Source organism: Hemicordylus capensis, chromosome 17, assembly GCF_027244095.1.
Source record: "Hemicordylus capensis ecotype Gifberg chromosome 17, rHemCap1.1.pri, whole genome shotgun sequence".
NCBI classification, from domain to species: Eukaryota; Metazoa; Chordata; class Lepidosauria; order Squamata; family Cordylidae; genus Hemicordylus; species Hemicordylus capensis.
This window is the reverse complement of record NC_069673.1, coordinates 2,631,492-2,653,385: the sequence shown is the minus strand read 5'-3', so window position 1 is coordinate 2,653,385 and position 21,894 is coordinate 2,631,492. Positions and strand designations below refer to the sequence as shown.

The 21,894-nt window shown below is 49.5% G+C and overlaps 1 protein-coding gene across 2 annotated transcripts in view; it reads left to right on the top strand.

The window, feature by feature from the left end:
• The window catches only part of ADAMTS13 (ADAM metallopeptidase with thrombospondin type 1 motif 13), a 40,959-nt gene extending 19,297 nt beyond the window's left edge, over positions 1 to 21,662 (top strand). The window contains exons 14-32 of one of the 2 annotated variants that reach the window (XM_053282658.1): positions 457 to 577; positions 1,200 to 1,348; positions 2,680 to 2,800; positions 4,043 to 4,123; positions 5,127 to 5,308; positions 6,718 to 6,853; positions 7,944 to 8,073; positions 8,615 to 8,794; positions 9,311 to 9,500; positions 10,466 to 10,586; positions 12,033 to 12,162; positions 12,814 to 12,993; positions 14,284 to 14,463; positions 15,116 to 15,320; positions 16,490 to 16,817; positions 17,297 to 17,443; positions 18,201 to 18,377; positions 19,670 to 19,854; positions 21,091 to 21,662. In XM_053282658.1, the coding sequence (XP_053138633.1) occupies positions 457 to 577; positions 1,200 to 1,348; positions 2,680 to 2,800; positions 4,043 to 4,123; positions 5,127 to 5,308; positions 6,718 to 6,853; positions 7,944 to 8,073; positions 8,615 to 8,794; positions 9,311 to 9,500; positions 10,466 to 10,586; positions 12,033 to 12,162; positions 12,814 to 12,993; positions 14,284 to 14,463; positions 15,116 to 15,320; positions 16,490 to 16,817; positions 17,297 to 17,443; positions 18,201 to 18,377; positions 19,670 to 19,854; positions 21,091 to 21,243 (3,096 nt within the window). In that variant the 3' untranslated portion in view covers positions 21,244 to 21,662. Of the gene's footprint in view, positions 1 to 456; positions 578 to 1,199; positions 1,349 to 2,679; positions 2,801 to 4,042; positions 4,124 to 5,126; positions 5,309 to 6,717; positions 6,854 to 7,943; positions 8,074 to 8,614; positions 8,795 to 9,310; positions 9,501 to 10,465; positions 10,587 to 12,032; positions 12,163 to 12,813; positions 12,994 to 14,283; positions 14,464 to 15,115; positions 15,321 to 16,489; positions 16,829 to 17,296; positions 17,444 to 18,200; positions 18,378 to 19,669; positions 19,855 to 21,090 lie in introns of those variants that run through there. The other variant, XR_008312841.1, reaches the window with a different exon arrangement.
• The last annotated feature ends 232 nt before the right edge of the window (positions 21,663 to 21,894 follow it).

The window sequence follows — 21,894 nt, the reverse complement described above, 5'->3', positions numbered from 1 at the left end:
CCTGGCTAACTGGGCAAAGAGGCACCTTTTTAACACGGTGATTCTTTTTATTTAGCAGGGGGAGAGTAACTGGCCCTATCCGTCCCCGGCACAGCATCCCTTCAGTGGGTGTTGCTGGTGTCTGTCTTTTGTTTCCTTTTTAAAATTTGTTTTGTTTTGTTTTGTTTTGTTTTGTTTTGTTTTGTTTTGTTTGGTGTTTCGTTTCGTTTCGTTTCTGTTCTGTTCTGTTCTGTTCTGTTCTGTTCTGGTTTGGTTTAACACACTTCTATACCTCCCAAAACTCACGTCTCTGGGTGGTTTACAAGAAACAAATACACTTTTTACATTGTGAGCCCTTTGGGGACAGGGAGCCATCTTATTTATTGATTATTTCTCTTTGTAAACTGGGTTGGAAACTTTTGTTGAAAAAGCGGTATATAAATATTATTTGTTGTTGGCCGGTGTTCCCTTCCATAGCCCTGCCCGACGACCCAGATGGCCTTCATGAACGAACAGTGCGGAGCTACAGACTCAAACCCTCTTTATCTGGGTTCTCTCTCCTTCTATAACTGGATTTCAGCTGCAACCTACGCCACAGGTAATCCAAAAGCGGGGTGAGAACACGTGTGAGAATCCTGATGATCACAGGTTGCCTCTAGACTTAGATTTATATACCGCCTTTCATTCAAACAATCTCAAGGCGGTTAATTAATTATTAATATGTAATAATTACATTAATAATCATTTTTAAAAAAATCAAACTTATTAAATAATTATTTAATTATAAATTACATTAATATAATAATAGATTAAACTTATTAATTCTGACAACTACTACGCATGCAGCACATCAGTGTACCTGATGGCGCTTCGAGGCTATCGCACGGCAGGTGGCCTTTCAGCCCCATGGCTAAATGGAACCTCCATGTACAGGCAGTCTATCTCTGCAGTGAGGACAAGCGAGACGGGAAGGCCGGCCTCTTCACGCCCTGGCTGCAGCTTCCCAAGCCGTCTGCCCAGCCACCCAGGAAGAGAACGCCTCATTAGGGGGGACTGTGGTCTTGGTCCTACCGGGCCGTTTCCAACTACCGTTTGACTGGGGGCTTCCTTTGGGCAACAGGCAACCGTTTTCTTCCTTGGCTTCCCAGGGCTGGGGAGCAAAGCGGCATTTCTGGCCTTCCCGCTGCTATTGTCCCTCTGTGTGTTTCCCGCCCCTTCAGGAGACACCCTCTGCCAACACATGTGCAGGGCAGAGGGGAAGAATTTCATGGTGAGCCGAGGGGACCGATTCGTAGACGGGACGAGGTGTGAACGGAGCGGCCGGCCAGGCGAGGAAGCACTCGGCCTCTGCGTCCTGGGCAGCTGCAGGGTAAGAAAGAGACCTTTCCAGAGGCTTAGGAACAGAGGAAGCTGCCATATACTGAGTCAGACCCTTGGTCCATCTAGCTCAGTATTGTCTACACAGGCTGGCAGCGGCTTCTCCAAGGTTGCAGGCAGGAGTCTCTCTCAGCCCTATCTTGGAGATGCTGCCAGGGAGGGAATTTGGACCCTAGATGCTCTTCCCAGAGTGGCCCCATCTCCTGAGGGGAATCTCTTCCAGTGCTCACACATCCAGTCTCTTGAAATGCAAACCAGGGTGGACCCTGCTTGGCAAAGGAGACAATGCATGCTTGCCACCCCAAGACCAGCTCTCCTTCTTGCAAGCTCCGGCCACTTTGTGGAGGGGAAGGAGTCTTTATCCTGCATCTCGTCTTTTTTCATGCCCGCTCTGAGTCAGTGTTCCCTATAACAGGGATTTCCAGATGTTGATGGCTACAACTCCCATCATCCCCAGCTGCAGTGGCCTTTGACTGGGAATGACGGGTATTATAGTCAACAACACCGGGGAATCCCGGTTACTGGGGATATTGCTCTGAGCCTTTTTCCTCTGCTTGAAATCCTGGTTCAGTCTTTTGTCTTGAACACAGGAAGCTCTCTTATACTGACTCAGACCCTTGGCCCGTCTCACTCAGTTTCGATACACTGACTGGCAGCGGCTTCTCCAAGGTTGCAGGCGGGAACAGTTAGGAACTTTAGCTGTTGGACAGTGGAACAGCCTGCCTCATGAAGTGGTGGGCTCTCCTTCTCCAGAGATTTCAAATAAGAAGGTTAAGCATGCAGATTCTGACACTGGACAAGTGGGTTGGACTAGAAGACACCCCATGATCCAAACACACACACACACACACACACACACACACACAGTTTCTGGGTAGATTTCTGCCCAATGACTCAGCATAATTTCCACAGCTTTTCCCATTTCCTGGGAACAGTTTGAAGTGATTCTCTCAGATTGCTGAAGTATACCCCTGCTACTGAGGTGGGAGACACCTTTCGCATGGGTGACTCTCTTCTCTTTAGCAGGGGGAGAGCAACTGGCCCTATCCATCCCCAGCACAGCATCCCTCCAGTGGCTGTTGCTGGGATCTACCTTATATTTCTTTTTAGACTGTGAGACCCTTGAGGACAGGGAGCCATCTTACAAATTTATTTATATCTCTGTAAACCACTTTGGGAACTTTTGTTGAAAAGGGGTATATAAATATTTGTAGTATTCCTCTTCTTATTTAAACCACTTCCTTGAGGACTTGTGTTGAAAAAGTGGTGTATAAATGTTCGCAGTTGTAGCGGTGATAGGATGGGCTCTTTTCTTGTGCCCAGGCATTTGGATGTGATGGCAAGATGGATTCTGGGAAGAAAATGGACGCCTGCGGAGTGTGTGGTGGCGAAAACAGGACGTGTTTCAGCGTCAAGGGCTCTTACACAGAAGGGAAACCCAGAGGTATGTCCATGGCATCTCTTCCCTCTTCTGCTTCCTGATGTCAATCTGCATTGTTGTTTTCTTGATCTACATGCATAAAAACAGCATAAGAACATAAGAACATGCATAAGAATATGTGAACATACAAAAGAATATAGGATCAGGCCCAAGAATGCCCGTCTAGTCCAGCACCCTGTTTCACACAGTGTCCCACCAGATGCCTCTAAGAAGCCCACAGGCAAGAGCTCAGGGCATGCCCTCTCTCCTGCGGTTGCTCCCCTGCAGCTGGGATTGAGAGGCATCGTGCCTCTGAGGCTGGAGGTGGCCTATAGCCCTCCGACGAGTAGCCGTTGATAGACCTCTCCACCATGAAGTTATCCAAACCCTTCTTCAAGCCACCCAGGCTGTTGGCTATCACCACATCTTGTGGCAGAGAGTTCCATAGGTTATTTATTTATTTATTTGTTTGTTTATTTATTTATTTAATTCCATTTCTGTATTTGCACAAAATTATGCTTTGTGCAAAGAAGTACTTCCTTTTGTCAGCCCTAAATTTCTTGGCAACCTGTATCATGGGATGACTCCTGGATCTAGTGAGATGCCTAACGACTGTATTTACCCGAATCGAAGATGACTTTGGATTTTAAGACCACCCGCTTTAAAAGTAGAGGATAAATAGAGGTTATACACCTGCCTTTACTCGAAAGGAAGATAACTCTGAATTTAAGGCAGCCTCCCAATTTCTAATATCAAAAAACTTGGAAAAACCGGGTCTTGGATTCAGGAAAATACAGTGCTAGGCATCAGTGCTGGTCCAGAGGCAGCCAAAGTGGTTACAGACGGCCTGCTGGCAGGATCGGGGCCCGGTGTTGGTCCAAGGTTGCCCAACCATCCCCAGGGGGTGATGGAACCCGAGAAATGTGAAGGAATAACATAGAAACATAGGAAGCTGCCATATACTGAGTCCGACCCTTGGTCCATCTAGCTCAGTATTGTCTTCACAGACTGGCAGCGGCTTCTCCAAGGTTGCAGGCAAGAGTCTCTCTCCCAGCCCTATCTTGGAGATGCTGCCAGGCAGGGAAATGGGAACCTCCTGCTCTTCCCAGAGCGGCTCCATCCCTTAAGGGGAATATCTTCCAGTGCTCACACTACTAGTCTCCCATTCAAATGCAAACCAGGGTGGACCCTGCTTAGCTAAGGGGACAAGTCATGCTTGCTGCCACCAGACCAGCTCTCCTCTCCTCTCTTTCATCCCCTCCTCAGAGTACGTTACCTTTCTGGTGCTGCCTCATAACACCTCCGCAGTCCATGTGGTCAACTTGAAACCACTCTATACCCACATGGGTGAGTGCCACAGTGTGTGTGTGTGTGTGTGTGTGTGTGTAAGTGGGGGTTTGCAACGGGAGGGGGCATGCTTCCTCAGCTTCCAATCATTTCCATGGGGCTTCCATAGCCACTTCCAGGTGGACGGAGCCTTACGAGAGGAAAGAGAAAGGAAAGAGCAGAGAACCATAGGATCATAGAATATTTGAGCTGGAACGGACCTTAGAGGTCATCTAGTCCAATCCCCGCAGCATCCCTGGCAGGTAGACATCCAGCCTGTGCTTGAAAACCTCTAATGAGAGCCCACCACGGCATGAGGCAGATGGTTCCACTGTCCGACAGCTCTTACAGTTGGGAAATTCCTCGTGATGTCTCGCTTGAATCTGATTCTTTTCCATTTAAAAGGATATAATTTTTTTGAGTTGGAAAGGGTAGGGGAGAACTTGAATCGACCCCTTATTCAGCAGAGAAACCTAGCTTGGTGAGACCTGACCATGGTTAAAGATCAGAAACAAGGCAAGGTTTATTCCAAAAAGTTAGATAGAAAGCTGCCACCCTGTACAAGCTAGGAAGCTGCTTCCTACTGAGTCAGGCCATTGGTCCACCTAGCTCCGTACTGTCTACTGGCAGCAGCTTCTCCAAAGTTTCAGGCAGGAGTCTCTCTCAGCCCTACCTGGAGATGCTGCCAGGGAGTGAACCTGGGACCTTCTGCATGCAAAGCAGATACTCAAGAGTGGAGCGACAGACTCATCCCTTAAGAGATATATCTTATAGTGCTCACATGTAGTCTCCCATCCAAATGCAAACCAAGGCAGACCCTGCTTAGCCACTTTTTGAAAACCACCAGGGAAAGAGAGCCCACCGCTGCATGAGGCAAGCTGTTCTACTGGAAGATGTCAGATTCCATAGAGGATAGCAGCTTCTTAGCAAACCCTATTTTATGGAGAGATTCAAATCCCTGTATTGACATCAAATCCTCTAGATATGAGCGACAGTAAGGAATCTTGTTGCTCTTCGATTCTAGCTGTGAAGGTCCAAGGGCAATATGTGGTGGCTGGGACCGGCCGCATTTCCCTCAACGTCACCTACCCCTCTCTCCTGGAGGACAACCGGCTAGAATACAAGGTGTTTCTCACCGAGGAAAGGCTGCCTAGCTTGGAGGAGATGCGTCTGGACGGACCAGCCCAGGAGGAGCTGGAGATCCAGGTAACATGGCCAAGTTGGAGCCACATGGAGGTAGGGATCCAGGTAACATGGAGGTAGGGATCCAGGTAACATGGAGGTAGGGATCCAGGTAACATGGAGGTAGGGATCCAGGTAACATGGTCAAGTTGGTTTGAGCCGCAGAGGTGGAGGCTGTGTGGAGAAAGACAAGGGTTGTTCAGGTGGGCAACCTGGCAGGACTCAGATCATGGTGGGCATCTCTGAAGGAATGGTCTTACGCTCTGTTTTTAAGGCCAGTTCACACATATATGGATTTAATATACATTCTGAAGAATTTGTTGGCTTGTCTGTGCAGAATAGAGTCATACTTCCCAATGCCCTAGAGATACCAAATTTTGCATGGACAATCCTTCCTCTGAAATTAGCTGAATGCACTACTTTCTGTGCTGGTATGTTCCCCAGACTATGGGAAACACCTATATTGTGCTGCAGTGATATAGGAAGATGCTGAAAGGCATTATTACACACTGTGCGGGAGATGGGAGATTTTTATCTTACATTAAGTGGGAGATGGCAATGGTCAACTCCTCCTGTATTCTACACCGACTCGATGGCACAACTTTACCTTTACTACTTGTTAGACCGGAATATGCCTGGGAAACACATTTACATCTTTCAAAAATGTATATATGTATGTATGTATTTATTTGTCAAATTTGTAAAAGTAAGGAAAAAAGTGCCGTCAAGTCGATGCCACCTCCTGGTGCCCACAGAGCCCTGTGGTTGTCTTTGGTAGAATACAGGAGGGGTTGACCATTGCCTCCTCCCGCGCAGTATGAGATGATGCCTTTCAGCATCTTCCTATATCGCTGCTGCCTGATATAGGCATTTCACCAGCCAGAGGCTGCCAGTCAAGTCATTTCCCTGCTGCGCCATTAAGTGGCTTGTCAAATTCATACACCACCCCAAACTTTAGTCTCTGGGTGGTTAACAATAACATAAAACAAGTTAGAACATACACAAAAATCTTAAAACAAGTTAGACAATCGAAACGTCCAAAACAGATTAAAACATAAACATTTAAAGAGCTGAAAAAGCTTGGGTGAAGAAGAGGTGGGTTTTCAACTGCTTTTTAAAAATTGTCAGAGATCGGGAGGATTGTATTTCAGTTGGGAGCACATTCCACAGTCCTAGGGCAGCATCGGAGAAGGCCCGCCGGTATATATTTTTACCAGAAATTATAGCTTCACCCCTGTTCCATTTCGTTGTTGATAACAGAAGTAATTCAGCGTGTAGGAGTTGGTGTGTTGGCCAGAAACAGAAATCCGCCTGAGGAATAACCACACGGGTGTCCTCCCTAAAGACAACCCTGGTTGATGTCAACCCTGGTTGACATCTGGATACTTTTTATGGTGCCGCCTTCTTCTGACCGTGGATTTCTCTCTCTCTAGGTTTATAGGAAATATGGGAAGGAATATGGGGCCATCACCAGCCCGTACATCACCTATAGCTATTTCAGACCCAATGAGGAACACGCACATAGTTGGGTCTCCAGGCCCACCTCCTGCTCGGGGACCTGTGGAGAAGGTGATGCATGTTACTTTCTGTTTCCTGAGGAGAGAAACCACACCATTGTCTCTGCAATTCAAAAGTGACCTGAAAGTAGTTATCCTTGATGCTGTTGCTTAGGGCTGCTTTCGCTGGAGGAGGAGGGTAGAACCACCCAGACAAGAGGGCTTTTCTCCCTATAGCCTCTTTTTGTTGGCAAAATGCTGTTTGCACGTAGCCTTGAAAACGAAGCATGCAACGCCAAGGACAAAAGTCAAAGCATTTTATTTAGTTAAAAGAACTAGCTTACCGCTAGCTTACTGCCTGCTTACTGTGCAAAGAGGCACCTTTTGGCGTGGTGATTCTCTTGTATTGAGCAGGGGGAGAGCAACTGACCCTATCCATCCCCAGCACAGTACCCCTCCAGTGACTGTTGCTGGTGTCTTTCTCGTGTTTCCTTTTAGATTGTGAGCCCTTTGGGGACAGGGGTCCATCTTATTTATTTATTTATGATTTCTCTGTGTAAACCGCCTTGAACCATTTTTGGAAGGGCGGTATAGAAATCGAATTAAATAAATAAATGAATGAATGAATAAATAGTAAACCAATGGAAAAGTTTAACAGATTCCCATTTGGGGGTGGGTTCACACAATTGCGCGAAAGCCAGTAACCCACATTAAACCTAGATTTGAATGATTCTGTGTGAACCCAGGCTAACGGGGCCCATCTATAGCTGGCTTTTACTAAATGTTTCCAACTCTGCGTTTTGCAGAACTCAGGCCTGGAGAGGAAAAGGTCTCTTTGTATGGAATATGGGGAGGGGGACACACTTTTTCCGAACAGGTCCTACTGCTGTAGAGATGCTGATTCTGTCATCGCTCATTGAGGTTTCTTCCCAGTGAAGCTTAGATTCCTTCTTTCCTTCTGGGAAATCTCAGCAGCAGGAAGTTTGATCTTCTCTTCTACACCAGGTGCACCAAGGGAGGCGATAGTCACCCTCTTTTCCTTGCTTGTGGGTTTCCCGAGAACGCCTGGTGGTTGGCCACTGTATGAGGCTGGATGCTCAGCTGGGTGGGGCCTTGGGGGAAAACCCCAATGCTCTTATGTTTTCTTCCTCTCTCCTTTCCAGGGACTCTGCAAGTCAATCACTTCTGCTTTGACCAAGTCAGAGGAAAAATTACCGACGACCTGCATTGCCTGAAGACCCCCCGGCCCCCTTCCAGGCAGGAACCTTGTGCTTTGCCACCCTGCACACCTCAGTAAGTAACGGCTCCTTCTGCTAGTCCTCTTTAAGGGAAAGGTTGGGCCCTGGGGAAGGGAGGATATACATTCTTTCCCATAAGGCCAATTCCAAAGGTAACGGAATCAGGAGTGTTACCACTCTCCCAGGGACTGTAGCCGTAAGCAAACGCTCCAGCTGATATCATATATACCCTTTGGCAGGTGAACATCTCCTGCTATAAGGCCGTATTTCCACAAAACCCTCAAATATTATAGATAGTGTCTGAAAGGTGCAAAATATGTCAGTCACGGAATCAGCATTGTCGGCCTGGCCCCTGAGAGTAAATAGAGGTTGAACTGCAAGATAAGTTCCTGGCGAGGCAATTTTAGAAGACCAGCACGATTCCACTCACACCATGTGCTTAACATCCCAAGTGCATTGTGTGAATTAGCTCGGAGAGGGTGATCCAGGGGTCTCTCCCGTCCCTGCCCTCTTGCAGGCTCTGCCTCCTGCCCCAGAGCTTACTCTCCCTGCCTAGCTTTAGGCAGTCCTAAGAAGTCCTTCCTGCTCTCTCCCAGCTGGCTAGCGGAGGACTTTGGGCCCTGCAGCGCCACCTGTGGCGGCGGAATGATGGAGCGGCTGGTCCGCTGTGTAAAGGACGATAAAGGACCGATGGTGATGCTGCCCGATTCAGAGTGCCTGGGTGATTCCAGGCCCCCACCTGCCAAGCCCTGCAATACCGAGATGTGTCCTGCAAGGTAATACAGAGGTTAGCTGAACACACGTTTCAGCCAGTTGCCCCCTTTTTTTAGACTGATATTCTCAGGTGTTGTTCTCCCCCGAAATTTAGGGGAGCCCCCGGATTTTGACTCTTCCACCCGGCTGCTAAATTCCACCCGGATTTACACGGATTTCAAATGTACAGCCCGGATTTTACTCTGGATCCGATCACATGGGAGGGCAGAGGAGGAGGGGAATGCTATCAAATAAATAAATAAATAGGACACACATTAGTTGCCGCATAATTGGCATAATATGCAAATTATGCATATTAAATATGCAAATTAAATATAAATTAAATTATAAAATGTAAATTCTAAATTATAAAATTTAAATTAAATTTAAATTAAATTATAGGCAAATTAAATTTGCACAATATGCAAATTAGGCCACCCAGATTTGGAGGCGCTTGAATCTCCCAAATTGCAACCCTAGTGATGACTGTCACGCAGTAAACCTCAGAATTATTGTCGTCGTTCCCCCCCCCCCCCCAGATGGAAAGAATCTGAGCCGGGGAGGTGTTCTGCAGTTTGTGGCCTGGGGGTCGCCCCACAGAACCTGACCTGCATCCAGGTCCACGATGGAGTGGAAGCCCCCGTGGAGGAGAGCCTGTGCCCAGCCGATGAGAAGCCTCCTGCCTTAGTGCCGTGTGTGGTGGCCGTCTGCCCTTTGGGCTGGAACTCTGTACGTATGTGGAACACCTGCTTGCCTTGGGTTACGGCCTCATCAGCCGGTGTCCCAGGAGATATACGGGGAACGGCTGGCACGATGCACAGCAGAAGCTGGGCAGAGTGGTTTGCCTGGGGTCTGCTTCCAGACTGTTTACGGCGGGGGGAGAGAGAGGACCATTTGCCTTTTTAAAGGACTGCCCACATTCGGTGCAATGCTGACTGGGAGGCTTTAAAGAGGAGTCATGGTGAGACTTCAGCCGCAATGTGAGCTTCACAATTTGTGTGAAAAGGGGTACGTTTGATCAGCTCGAAAGCTGGATCGGGTTTGCTCCTGCCCACGTTTCAAGAGAAGCAAACTTTCCTTCCTTCCTTCCTTCCTTCCTTCCCTCTCTCTCTCTCTTTCTTTTTCCTTCCTTCCTTCCTTCCTTCCTTCCTTCCTTCCTTCCTTCTCTCTCTCTCTCTCTCTCTCTCACCCTTGCTGCAGCTGCTGCTGCCCATGGGATGGCAAAATTTGCTGCTCCCAAATTTTGCCGCTGTAGGCAAATGCCTACTCTGCCTCTCTGCTAATCCACCGCTGAAGACGCTGCCGTTTGAAAGGAGCCTCTCCCTCCTGACAACAGATCTGCCCACTGGGGAGGGCTCCATTTCTCTCTGCTAGATCTGCTGCTGTTCTTTGCCAGGGCCCATTGCAACTGGGGATGATGGGAGCAGTAGTCCAACACCACCTGGGAACCTAAGAATGGGCATCTCTGCACTAGGTTACTGATGTTTTTTTTTTTAAAAAAAGTATAACCCTCTAGATCAGGGCTGCTCAAATTTGGCCCCGCAGTTGTTTTTGGACTACAACTCCCATCATCCCCAGTGGCCAATAGCCAGGGATTATGGGAGTTGTAGGCCAACATCTGCAGGAGGGCCAAAATTGTTTTAGCTCCCAAATTTCCACACAATGCTGAGCTCTTGCTGTCCTCTTTGAAACAGGAAGATTCAAAAGAGTCCTCTCTGGGGTCCTTTGCCCCGTTGGGGCCCCATCAGAAGGGAAATCTGTCAGTCCATGTCTGGAGTCCTCTGGCTGGAGAATGCAGCGTCACCTGTGGAAGAGGTGAGATGTGTACCTTGCCCATTCGTGACATTTCCAGAGAAATGTAAAACCCTGGTGTTGATGTCTGGCTTAGAATGTGCACGAGTATTTGCAAACAGCCCGGAAACCTGCTTCTCCTTGTTCGGAAGAATTCAGCGCTCAGAAAGGCAATGCAGAGTTTCCGTCATGCTTGCTGGGACGGCGGGCGGAAGGGGTTGCCGGCAAAGGTCCTCACAAGCTCCATTGCAAGGAGAGACAGGCATAAGCTTTCACGAGCAGCCTTCACCTCTGGTGTGAGAACCACCCAGAGGCGCCCTTTGCCATGCGTGGACCTTGGGGATCGGGTCCGTGGACTCCTGTCTCTGAGATGTGTGTGTCTCCAAATGTTCTGGGGGGCCTCCCCAGAGCCCAGCCACTGCCCCATGCCCGCTCTGCTGCTGCCTGCAGGAGTGGGGTCGGGGGCAAGTTAAATCTTTAAAAAAAAAACTTTTTAAAGTGGAGACAGGGTGGCCAGTGGGGTGCAGACCAAGATGGGGGAGAGGGAGGCAGTGGCAAGAGCCCCTCCCCTGAGCCCGCCCGCCACCCAAATGACAGGTTGGGCCATTTTCGGCCCATTTCAGGCCTCTGTGTGTGTGTGTGTGTGTGTGTGTGTGTGTGTGTGTGTGTGTGCGCGCGCGTGCGCGCGCAACTATCTGCAGACCCTACCTTTAACCTACTTCACAGGGTTGTTGTGAGGATACAAATAAGCATGTACATTGCTCTGAGTTCCTTGGGGGAAGAGCGGGATATAAATGTTAATAATAAATAATAAATGGGGCGGAAATTGGCCCAACTTGCCATTGGGCTGAAATTAAAAAAAAAAAAAAAAGATTTAACTTGCCCCCGACCTCCCCTCCAGGCCGGGGTGGGGGGCCTTCAAAGCCCTTCAGGTCTGGGCTCCAAAATTACCTAGGGGCGCCACTGGAACCACCTCACAATGGTTTTACAGATGCATGTCCCACCTAGTGGAATGCTAGATCAACCACCCGTCTTATGGTTCAATGAATTTGTTTAATAAAAAAATGTTCTTTTCCCCAAAACAAGACAAAGTCTTATAAGACATTAAACAAGTTGTTCTAGGAAGACCGAATCTGCCTGCTTTCCTTTCACTGTCCCTACAACTGGACTAGATTTGGTATTGTCTTCACAGACTGGCAGCGACTTCTCCGAGGTTGCAGGCAGGAATCTCTCTCAGCCCTGTCTTGGAGATGCTGCCAGGGAGGGAACTGAGAACCTAGACGCTCTTCCCAGAGCGGCTCCATGCCCTAAGAGGGGGAATCTCTTCCAGTCCTCACACATCAAGTCTCCCATTCAAATGCAACCAAGGCAGACCCTGCTTAGCTATGGGGACAAGTCATGCTTGCAACCACCAGACCAGCTCTCCTCTCCACGGCTTGGGAACTACTGCTCTAAACGCTTCTCTTTCAGGCTTGATGTTGCTGCGCTATGTCTGTCTGGCTTTCGACACCAGGGAAGAGACTCGGGAGGAGAATTGTAACCAGACGCTGAAGCCGAAGAGTCAGCTGGAAATCTGTAATCCCACTCCGTGCCCACCGAGGTAAAACAGCTGGTGTACATCTTCGACATCTTTGCAGGCCGGCACTGGGGCCTTGTAGATACATTCAGCTGTATTTTGTAGATTATAGGATTTTTTGTGATTTTTTTTAAAAAAATCATTTTGGTGGTATTTTTTCCATATTTTTTAGGAAAATAAAAATATTGGGTTTTTTTTTCTGGTAGTGCTTCCCCTAACCCCCTGTTTCCCATAGACTTTAATGCCTCGCCAACTGCAGATTTGCCAACGGTGAGGTTTTGCCAGAACAGATCATGAGGGATGACTATATTCCTCTGCTTGCATGCAAAAGGCTCCAGGTTCCCTCCCTGGCAGCATCTCCAAGATAGGGCCGAGAGAGTGATTCCTGCCTGCAAGCTTGAAGAAGCCGCTGCCAGTCTGGGTAGACAATACTCAGCTAGCTGGACCAAGGGTCTGACTCGGTAGAAGGCAGCTTCCTATGTTCCTGTGTTATACCCTGCAAACATTTGCTCCATTATGCATCCGCCCCTGGCATCATTCCAGTTTCTAAGAGACTCTTTGGGTGGTCACCTGGAGGTTATTTCTGCTTACCATAGGTGACCAGGCTGTTAGGAAGCCGTGCCTGGAAGAGCCATGCCTGAATCTGGTTTTCTTCTCCATTCTTGCTTCCTCCAGCTGGGAAGTGAAGGAGCTCTCTCCGTGCCCTGTGACTTGTGGTGGCGGGAAGATACCCCTCTCCGTCCGCTGTGTAATTCGGGATGGGAACGCCACCCGAATTCTCCCGCACTCAAAATGTGGCAGGACGGGCCGACCGGCCAGTAGCAAGGAGTGTGCATCTGACCCGTGCCCGGCCAGGTAAATGCCAGGATTTCCGAGGGCTGTGAGCAAAGCCTTGGCTGGGTTCACATGGCAATGTTGGTCTTGGCTGGGGTTCTGCTTAGAGCAGGGTGCTGGTGCTGAGGAGAGTGGACCAGCCTGGACAAGAGCCAAGTCTAATATTCAGACTGATAACCCCAGAAGAATCCCAAAGCAATATGCGAATATCAGGCCTATCCATATATTCAGACTTTAAAATGGGATCAATAATAAATAGCAACCTCATAAAATCATATCCACGGACATCAGCCGTACATTAGAAAAAATTCCCAACAATACTTGTTGGAATGCATGCAGAAGGTCCCAAGTTCCCTCGCTGGCGGCATCTCCAAGAGAGGGCTGAGAGAGATTCCTGCCTGCAACCTGGGAGAAGCCGCTGCCAGTCTGGGTAGACAATCCTGAGCTAGATGGACCAAGGGTCTGACTCAGTATATGGCAGCTTCCTATGTTCCTATATACAAAAAGACAAAGTTTAAGCCTCTTGAAATTTTTGGATGCTGGTGGTCCCCAATAATGTTCTTGAAAGAAGGAACCGGATCTATTCTGTGATTGCCAAAGAGAGTAGTCCTGAAAAGTCTTCAATAGCTTGAAATTCTTAAGTACTGCTGGTCCCCCGATTACCAAAATACAAATCCTTTCTCCAAAAAAGGGGGCAAACGTCTCCTACAGTTGCCACAGGAGATGATTCAAAAAGTCCTTATAAAGCCTATATAAAATCATACATTTTATGAGATGGTAATTTATTATGGGTATCATTTTAAAGTATAAGCATATTGATAGACTGGATATTGCTTTTGGATTCCTCTGGGAGGAGAGCTGGTCTTGTGGTAGCAAGCATGAATTATCTTCTTTGCAAAGCAGGGTCTGCTCTGGTTTGCATTTGAATGGGAGACTACATGTGTGTGAGCACTGTAAGATCTTCCCCTTAAGGGAAGTTCCAAGAAAGAAAGTTGCATGCAGAAAACATGCAGAAAGTTCCAAGTTCTCTCCCTGGCAGCATCTCCAAGACAGGGCTGAGAGCGACTCCTGCCTGCAACCTTGGAGAAGCTGCTGCCAGTCTGGGTAGACAATACTGAGCTAGATGGACCAAGGGTCTGACTCGGTATAAGGCAGATTCCTGTGAGAATGCGATATTTTCCCTTGTTGCTTTTTGTCCTAATATTCAGGCTGTCAAACCAGTTTGGGGGCTGAACAGTGGGAGGACATCAGGACAGGGCACACAATCTCCCCTGAATGCTTTTAACCGATGTGGGTTTTCTGGTCCCCAAGGTGGTCCCACAAAAACGGCACCTGCAGCGTGAGCTGTGGCGGAGGCGTGAGGCGCAAGGTCCTGTACTGCGCCCGGGAGAAGGGCGAGAAGGAGGAGGAGATCTTGTCTGACACACACTGCGAGGCTTTGTCTCGCCCCGAAGAACAGGAAGTGTGCAACCCAGAACCGTGCCCTCCCAGGTCGTTAGTGGGGGGGCTTGCTTATCTCGTGGGTCTGGAGGCACCGGGGGGGGGGGGCGGTTTCCTGCACAAGTATGGAAAGGATGAGACTGCTCATAAGAACACAAGAGCAGCCCTGCTGGATCAGGCCCAAGGAAGCCCATCTAGTCTCTAGCCTCTTGTTTTCCACCGTGGCCCACCAGATGCCTCTGGGGAGCCCACAGGCAAGAGCTGAGAGTATTTATTCATTCATTCATTCATCCATTCATTCAACATATTTTTATACTGCTCAAAACTTACGTCTCTGGGCGGTTTACAGCGAGATAAAAACAACGGTAAAACATTGGTTAAAAACAAACACCATAAATTTAAAACACAACAATTAAATTTAAAAACAAAGCAAAACAATATTCTAAAGACAACATTAGAACAATTAACACTATCAGTTAAAAGCCTAGGTGAACAGATGTGTCTTTAAAGACTTTTTAAAAGTTGTCAGAGATGGGGAGGCTCTTATTTCACGAGGGAGCGCATTCCAAAGCCTCGGGGCAGCCACGGAGAAGGCCCCGTCCCTGAGTAGCCGCCAGGTTGAGAACAGCTGGATGGAAATGGCGGCTGTGCCGGTGCACATTTTCTCGGTCTGGTCAATCACTTCTCCTCTCCCCATGGAAAGGTGGAAAGTGGCCGGATCTGGCCCGTGCTCCTCCTCCTGTGGCCTCGGGGTGGCTCTGCAGACCGTGGCTTGCGTGCAGTTCTCCGGAGGCCGAGAGATCGAGTTGCCAAATGGTTCCTGCCCTGAAGCCAAGAGGCCCCCGGCCAGCGTTCCCTGCATCCTCACTGTGTGCCCTTACGAATGGGGATTCACTCGGTGGACAGAGGTACCTGCTGCTGGGGCCGAGGCAGAATTTCTAATTCCCAGAACCATTTCAAAAGCCAGATGTTGACCGCCGCATTCAGACTCCAGATCCTTTGGGTGACCTCCTCTGGTGGTTGAGAGTCAAGCTTCTGAGAGCTCTCGGCAAGCATGGATTGTCCCCTCTGCTAAGCAGGGTCCACACTGGCTTGCATTTGGATGGGAGACTACCTGTGAGGGCCGTCAGAGATTCCCCTTAAGGGACTGGGCCATAGCTCAGTGGATGAAGGTCCCAGGTTCATTCCCTGGCATCTCCAGGTAGGACTGGGAGAAAATAAAACCTTGGAGAAGCTGCTGCCAGCTTGTGTTGACAATACTGAGGTAGATGGACGAACAGTCTGACTCAGTATAATAATTTTAATTTTTTAATTTTTTTTTTTACATTTATATCCTGCTCTTCCTCCAAGGAGCTCAGAGTGGTGTACTACATACTTAAGTTTCTCCTCACAACAACCCTGTGAAGTAGGTTAGGCTGAGTTAAGGCAGCTTCCTATGTTCCTATGGGGACGGGGGCATCGTAACAGGGATGGAGAGATCCTTTTGGTGCACAAATCAATGCAGTTGGTGCAACTGGTCACATAAATGGTGCCATTGGTTGAAAAAATTGGTTGAAAAAAAATTGCAATTGGTCAAAAGAAATTGGCTAGAAATTTGAAAAATTCATCAAAATTTTGCCTTTGGTTAATTGGTCAAAGTTTGCAAAAAATTGAAATTGGTCACAAAAGTGGTCAAATTTTTCCCCAAATAAAATTGAAATTGGTCAAAAGAAATTCCAATTGGTCAAAGAAATGGGTGGAATTGCCCTAGAAATGGTGCAGCTGGTCACAGAAATGGTGCAGTTGGTGCACAAATCAGTGGGAGAGCATCTACCTTGCACACAGGGGGTCCCAGATGGAGTCCCTGGCAGCATCTCCAGGTAGGGCCGGGAGAGACTCCTGCCCGAAACCTCGGAGAAGCCGCTGCCAGTCAGAGCAGGGAATCCTGAGCGCGATGGACCAAGGGTCTGACTCAGTAGAAGGCAGCTTCCTGTCGCCCTGTGATAGCTTTTTTGTCGTGGCTGAAAAGCGATAGCCAAATATTGTCATCCCAGTAATAACCGCCGTCTCCGCCACGTCTGGGTTTCTCCCACCGCAGTGCTCTGTGTCTTGTGGGAACGGCCTCCAGGTGCGGCAGGGTTTCTGCATCGACCCCCGGGTGCAGGAGCGAGCGAACCCCTTCTTGTGCAGGCACTCCCCCAAGCCCGTGACGGTGAGAAGCTGTTCTCTGGACCCCTGCTTAGCACAGGCCGCGACGGGCGGCCGCCTCGGACCGGATCGCCGTGCACCGATGACAGCCCTTCCTGTGACTGTTGACCCCGGAGAGCCGCGCTACAGAATCCGGGATTTCCTGAAGAGTGGCGGCATTGCCCCATCTCTGAGCCAACTGGAGGCGATGCGATGGGAGGAAGACCCCGAGGAGCACAGTTGTGTAGTGGTACTTTCTGTTGGAGGGGGGGACGCGAAACGGCAAGGGAGGAGAGCTGGTCTTGTGGTCGCAAGCATGAAGCCTCCCCTTGGCTAAGCAGGGCCCGCCCCGCTTGCATTTGGGCGGGAGGTTCCATGTGCATGCGCCACGGCCATTTGTGCAGTCGTCGACCACGCACGGAGGCCATGTGCGGGCGGGCGTCGCACGGGGGCAGCTAGGAGACGCCTCGCCGGTGTCCGATGAGACCTGGTGGGGTAGCGGGGAGGAGAATGCCCCCAAACCTCCCGTGGCGGTGAGCAACAGAGGAGCAGGTATGGACCTGCTCTCCTCCCTGTTAAAGCGGGTCTGCTCCGATTCGGTGCTCGGATCGCGTTTCGTGCACACCCCTAGCCCAGACCCTTCCCTGAGGAGTGCCCCAGCCTCTCCCTCCCTCTGCGCCTCAGCCTTTCTGTCCGTCTGCTTCCCTTTTCCACGCAGGCGTCTGCGGGAGGCTGTTCCTCAATTCCACCGGGCTGATCAACATGTCTGGCCTGCCAGGCAAGGACTGCACCATTGCCATTGGCCGTCCCTTAGGGGAGGTGATAACAGCCCAGGTGTTAGAGAGCAACTTGAACTGCAGTGCAGGTGAGTGTGAGTGTCGCCGAGAAGAGTGTGAGCTAGGAGGTCCTGGGTTCAAATCCTACCTGGGCCAGGAAGTCCTGGGTTCAAATCCTACCTGGGCCAGGAAGTCCTGGCTTCAAATCCTACCTGGGCCAGGAAGTCCTGGCTTCAAATCCTACCTGGGCCAGGAAGTCCTGGCTTCAAATCCTACCTGGGCCAGGAAGTCCTGGGTTCAAATCCTACCGCGGCTACTTACGAGCTGTCTTTATACCAGTCATTATTCTCTCAGCTGCCCGCCACCTGCCGTAAATCCTTTCATATTTTTAAACCCAGCTCTCAGCCTGGAACGTGTTCAGGGAATGTGTAAAGGAACGAGTGCCTCTGAGCATACACAGAGTCGACAGATGGGAACCCCAAGGGGCTGATGTTTCAGATGTATGTCATTCTAAAAATTAAATTCATAGACCAGTTTTGAAGCAGGTGAGGCTGAGAGAGAAGTGACTGGCCCAGAGTCACCCAGCAAGTATTATGGCGGAATGGGGATTTGAACCCGGGTCTCCCCGGTCCTAGTCCAGCAGCCTAACCTTCCTGGGATCCTTGGAAGCGGTGATGCTTTACCTGGCCTTTGGATCTGGTGTTGATGTGCCCTTTGTCCGGGGCATCTCAAACTTGGCTTGTAGTTGGGGCCATGTTGAGAGCGCCTTCCTTAGTGGGATTTGTGAAATGCCTTGGGAGGATAGATGTGTCGGATGCCCTCTCTTCCATGCATCTTTTGCTCCAGGTGAGGTGGTGCTGTTTTCCGGACGGATGGTGTGGCGGACGGGTTGCCGGAAACTGACCCTTTCTACCATCAGTGCCAGGACCAACACCCTGATGGTGAGACAGCGCCTCCTGCTCCCCGGGAATGGAATTGTCCTTCGCTATAGCAGCCAAGCAGCAGGGAAGAATTATCACCAAGGTGTGTGTTGCCACAAAATCGACACCGTTGCTTTTGAAGGAAAAATCCAACTCTGAGGGTTCCTTAGGGCAGGCCAGATTTCACATGGCAGGGGAGAGATGTGTGATCAGGACTCCTGATTCCTTTTTCAAAGGGGAAGGAATTTGGAGGAGAGCTGGTCTGGTGGCAGCGAGCATGACTGGTCCCCTTAGCTAAGCAGGGTCTGCCCTGGATGCCTATGAAAGGGAAACTAGAAGTGTGAGCACTGGAAGATCTTCCCCTCAGGGGGATGGAGCCGCTCTGGGAAGAGCAGAAGGTTCTTCCAAGTTCCCTCCCTGGCAGCGTCTCCAAGATAGGGCTGAGAGAGACTCCTGACTGCAGCCTTGGAGAAGCCGCTGCCAGTCTGGGTAGACAATCCTGAGATAGATGGACCAAGGGTCTGACTCAGTATATGGCAGCTTCCTATGTTCCTATTATGGCTCCAAAGGCCTTTAGGTCCAGCCTCCAAAATTACCTAGGTGCACCTCTGCCTGTCCCATCTGTTTCCCTGATCCAAATCTCTCTTTCCCCCTTGAGTTTGATCTTGGCTTCACTGGGGAAAGGAAAGGTACCTGGTTGTATCTGCTTTTCCTTCCCTGTGAGGCTCTTAACAGCTTTGTGGGGTGGGTGGTTTTGATGATGGTAGTGCCATGAGGGCAGTTCGTAACCTTTTCCAACGAGCTGGTGGTAACCACGGCCGGCCAGACCTCCCCTGATGATCTTCACAGGCGGTGTGGTTAACGAAAAAGAAGGCACTCCCTTAAAATACCCTGTTCAAGCTGACTCCTCTAATAAAGGACTTGAGTGTTCTACTCCTGCTTGATCCTTGAATGAGTCCAAATCCATCGGGAGCAGAGCTGGTCTTGTGGTAGCAAGCATGAATTGTCCCCTTTGCTAAGCAGAGTTTGCCCTGGTTTGTGTTTGCATGAGAGACGACATGTGGCCGCTGTAATATAGTCCCCTTAGGAGATGTGGAGGAGCGTCTGCCTGCTTGCATGCAGAAGGTTGGGTTAGGCAGGTTAGGTTGGGTTAGTCACTGGCAGCGTCTCCAGATAGCGCTGAGAGAGACTCCTGCCTGCAAGCTTGGAGAAGCTGCTGCCAGTCTGGGTAGACAATCCTGAACTAGATGGACCGAGGGTCTGACTCAGCAGAAGTTTCCACTTGAAATGCAAAGTGCTGTCCATTTTGCCAACAACATTTTGGGCATCCCGTCATTGGTGACACTGCAGCAACCTGGACCCACCTTCCTCTCTGCTCCTCTCCCCACTACCCAGACTGCGATGTGCAGCTGTTTGGTCCCCGGGGAGAAATCGCCAGTCCCGTGTCCTCGGGGGAGCAGGCACCCCAAGCAGCCTGCAGGACATTCATCGACGTGGCTCCCCGGCTCCGCATTGCCATCCATGCCGTGTACGTGGACCTGAGGGCCGACACCAACCAAACACACTCCAACTACATCTCGGTGAGAGCACAGCACAGATTGGGAGTGTAGGAATGACAACCAGTGTTTATTCAGTGGCCCAAAGCCATTCTTATCCATTATTTCTGTCCACTCTACACTATTGCTTCTGTCCTCTCTACACTATTGCTTCTGTCTTCTCTACACCATTGCTTCTGTCCTCTACACCATTACTTCTGTCCTCTACACCATTACTTCTGTCCTCTTCACACCATTACTTCTGTCATCCTGTAAGGCATGTAGCATCCTTGAATGGGAAGGGATCTTACAGCTCTTCTGGTCCATCCTCACATGCAAGCTGGGGCAGAGGGCTGTATCAATAGGGAAAGGTCTGGGAAAAGATGGGGCATGATGGACATCAAAAGATGGGACATCAAAGCATCCTGACATGGAGGAAGAGGAGAGGTGACTGCAGCAGCTACTCCTCCTGTCTTCCCAAATCTGAGACATATAGGTGTGCAGTGCCTATATTCTTCGGAGGGTGGTGTTTTCACTGAACAACTCATGCTTATGTCCTCAACCCTATGCACTCCTACATCAGTTTCCTAATGCGTCAATGGGTCTTACTCCCAGCCATGGTGTTACAGAATACAACCTTGCAGAGCTGGCCTTGTGGTAGCAAGCATGACTTGTCCCCTTTCCTAAGCATGGTCGACCCTGGTTTGGATATGATTGGGAGACTATATGTGTGAGTACTATAAGATATTCCCCTTAGGGGATGGAGCTACTCTGGGAAGAGCATCTGAGCTTCCAAGTTCCCTCCCTGGCAGCATCTCTAAGACAAGGCTGAGAGAAACTCCTGCCTGCAACCTTGAAGAAGCCGCTGCCAGTCTGTGTAGACAATATTGAGTTAGATGGACCAATGGCCCAACTCAGTATATGGCAGCTTCCTATGTTCCTAAGTACAAAAAGACAAAGTTTAAGCCTCTTGAAATTCTTGGACGCTGCTGGTCTCCAAGAAAGTTCTCGAAAGAAGGAACTAGATCTATCCTGTGATTCCTAGGGATATCGGTACTGCTAATGTACATAGCTTTTGTCCCAGTTTAACTGGCATGGCTTTCCCAAAAGGAATCCTGGGAGATACAGTTTGGTGAGGGGGCTGAGAAGACCTCCTGGGTTCTCTCCCTCTGAACCAGCCTTCTCTGGGGAGAAGGACACGTAGACACGGGTTGCTGAGAAGCAAATGGAAAGAGGCTGGGAGACATATGTGCGACAAGCTGATTGCCTTCTGTTCCTCAGATCCGAGATGTCAACACCATGAGGACCACACTCTTCCACGGAAACCAGCTCTTCTACTGGGAGTCCACGGGAAGCCGGGCCGAAATTGAATTTAACAAAGACTTTGACGACATCCGATTCCGGGCAGAGTATTGGGTCATTAAACTGAAATAAACACAAGCGTGGTCAATTCACTGTCGCTGATGGAGCAACCAAGACTCAGCTGCAAAGTTGGGCGGTGGGAGCAAGAACTCTACTCCATTGAGAGAGTTGTACACTTCAAATACTTGGGAGTCGTTTTTCCCCCTCTCGGTAGGGAAGCTCATGGGGAACACGTGGCTTTAAATGCCCGAAGAATATCCTCTGCCATTCTCAAATTCCTGCGGACAAGAGGAGGCCATTAAGTATCTGTGGCTCTTGAACTTCTGGTGGGCCACTGTGCAAAACAGGATGCTGGACTATGCACTTGCAGGCAATGTGTTGTGTGCTTATACATGACAAGGGGGGAAAAATCACTTTTCCAAGAAGAATCCAGATTTGAGTTTGATAGTTAGATTCCTGCCTTTGCAAATAAAATTTAAAATAAGCGCTTATTTTCTTGTTATGTTATATTATATTATTTTCCAATTTATTTTTCAAATGTGTACACAAACAAACGCCTCTCATCCTGCCTGCCTTCTTTGCTGTCTATGGGCATTTCTCCCGGGGACCCAGGAAAGCCCCACAGCCGGACAATGGAGTGGCCAGTCTAGGCCTTTTTAGCGTCTATGGATGAAATAGTGGAGATGCCCCTCCTCCCCCAAGGCGGCGGGCGGGGGGGGGCAA